The following is a 2122-nucleotide window of genomic DNA, read 5'->3' as shown; positions in this document are numbered from 1 at the left end:
TTTTATCGTAGTATAAATAATTACAAAAGCTAGTCAAAGCGTAGTTTGTGAATAGTGTATGTAACAGTCAAATAGTTTAAATTAAAAAAGACAGGGGAAGTATAAGACTAGACAACTAGTTGTAGAATACTCCCTCCATTTTAAAATACTTGCTCCACTTTTATTTTTCGGCCGTTTTTAAATACTTGCTCCATTTCCTTATTTGAAAAGCTTTTATAATAGTTTATTAATTTCTCTCACCTAGTGGACCTACCATGAATTTCTAGCTTTTCCAATCCTCTCCACTACTTTTGCTTTTTACAATTTTTTATTCTTCTACCTACCCACTAACTCTATATTTTATTAGTTTCTCCAATTTCTCCTAAAACTCCGCGCATGGATAAATGGAGCAAGTATTTAAAAACATAGGGAGTATATGAAGTCTTAGGAAGAATTTGCCACTTTGTTAATTTCCGAAGTCAAAATTAAAAAATTTAGCCTGAGTAACTATCCAATAGGCCCTATATACATACGTATGTATGCATGTTATCCAGTCGCACATTTTAAGTTCATTATCATCACTGACCCAAAAAAATTAAATTATTCATCCGTCGTAATGCTGCCCCATATAATAAAAATGACAAAATAATGCATAAATCTCAAAGATACGTACAATTTCGTAATAATACAAATATTCAAAATACAATAGGATAAATATTTAAACAAATTTACAACAATAGAAAAAATTTAATGGAAATAATAAAACATGCATGAAGGACTGACTGAAGAAGACCATGGATCACGTACATTCATATAGCTAGCTGTGATCTTAAATTAAAGTTTAATCGGCTCGCATATCCCAACACCAGGAGGAAGCATCAGTTGTTCGGGTTCAATGCCCGCGACTGGAGGTAGTGTTCGAGGATGAACACAGGTTAATCCTTTACAACAGCTATAATCACCATAAGGCTGACAAAGTTGATGCGCAATTTGACACTCTTGTGCTGGTAGCTGTGGTGGTTGATTCGAAGGCGTACACACTCCAACTCCTACAGGAAGGTTTTCAAACCTACCTCCGCAAACAAACCCTCCGCAACAACTGTAAGCACCGTAACTTGTACAGAGTTCAAGCAACTTCCTACATGTAGGGTTAGATGGTGGTGGTGGTGGTGGTGACTTTGTCGGCGAGTAATAAGCTGCTTGCTGCTCGCCATCATATGAACCATCAGCTGGAAGTACATAGCACATGAATAAACACAAATTATTAAACAACATTTAATATAATTAATCATCATAAAAAAAATTTAAAAAAAAAAATAATAATTGAGGGAGCCCTAGTTAAATATTCATGATAAACAAAAATCATTTATCTAGTGATATTTTTGTAAATAAATTAACATAAGATCTCAATCAGCATGTTATTTTCTAAAATAAATTAACATTTATGAGACTCTTGACATTTAATATAATTTATCATCATAAAAAAACTTGTACTAAAACGAATACGATAGACTTTTGACATGAAATTAAATAAAATAATAGACGATGCGAATTGAACCAACCTGATCTTGTAAAAGCCAAAACTACAGCCAAGAAAATAGCGGCCATGACAACGAAGTTGTTGATGGTAAACCTCGCCATTTTTACTATGTTAGAAAGGTTGTTAAGTTTATGTTCATTAGCATCGGATGATACTAGTATTTATAGCTTTCCAAATGTAGCATGATTTGCCCTAGTGATAGATGTTAATTATTAAAGTTGAATAATTTTATTATTCAATTATCCATTAGAGATAAGCTGGACTTACTAATAGTAACGTGTCGAGGCCAGCTTGTTAATTAATACTTATTTGGTGGACAACATTAGTTGCATCCATGTCTTATGGATGCAACTCATGCAAGTCATGCACACGTACTAATTTAAATTGAACCGTTTACATACCAAACTCTAACTTTTGTGCGTGGTGGGGCTAGTTTTTTTTTTTTTTTTTTTTCTTTTTTTTAGATATTTTTTCAACCAATTACGTGGCAGCACATGTCCCTAAAAAACAAAAAAAAAATAATTTAACAGGTTACTGCTTACTTTAGACCAATAAATTAAAAGCGAATGACCCTTAAAGTTCGGATTATTATAAAAAAATAAT

General features: G+C 32.5%; 1 protein-coding gene across 1 annotated transcript; it reads right to left on the bottom strand.

The window, feature by feature from the left end:
- Positions 1 to 608: 608 nt before the first annotated feature.
- Positions 609 to 1633, bottom strand: LOC110723565. Its single transcript, XM_021902913.1, has 2 exons — positions 1542 to 1633; positions 609 to 1208 (listed from the first exon to the last, which is right to left on the bottom strand). Exons 1-2 carry the CDS (start codon positions 1618 to 1620, stop codon positions 814 to 816), a joined length of 474 nt encoding a protein of 157 aa, XP_021758605.1. The 5' UTR covers positions 1621 to 1633; the 3' UTR covers positions 609 to 813.
- Positions 1634 to 2122: the final 489 nt, after the last annotated feature.

Source organism: Chenopodium quinoa, unplaced genomic scaffold, assembly GCF_001683475.1.
Source record: "Chenopodium quinoa cultivar QQ74 unplaced genomic scaffold, ASM168347v1, whole genome shotgun sequence".
Taxonomy (NCBI): domain Eukaryota; kingdom Viridiplantae; phylum Streptophyta; class Magnoliopsida; order Caryophyllales; family Amaranthaceae; genus Chenopodium; species Chenopodium quinoa.
This window is presented reverse-complemented; position numbering and strand designations above follow the sequence as displayed.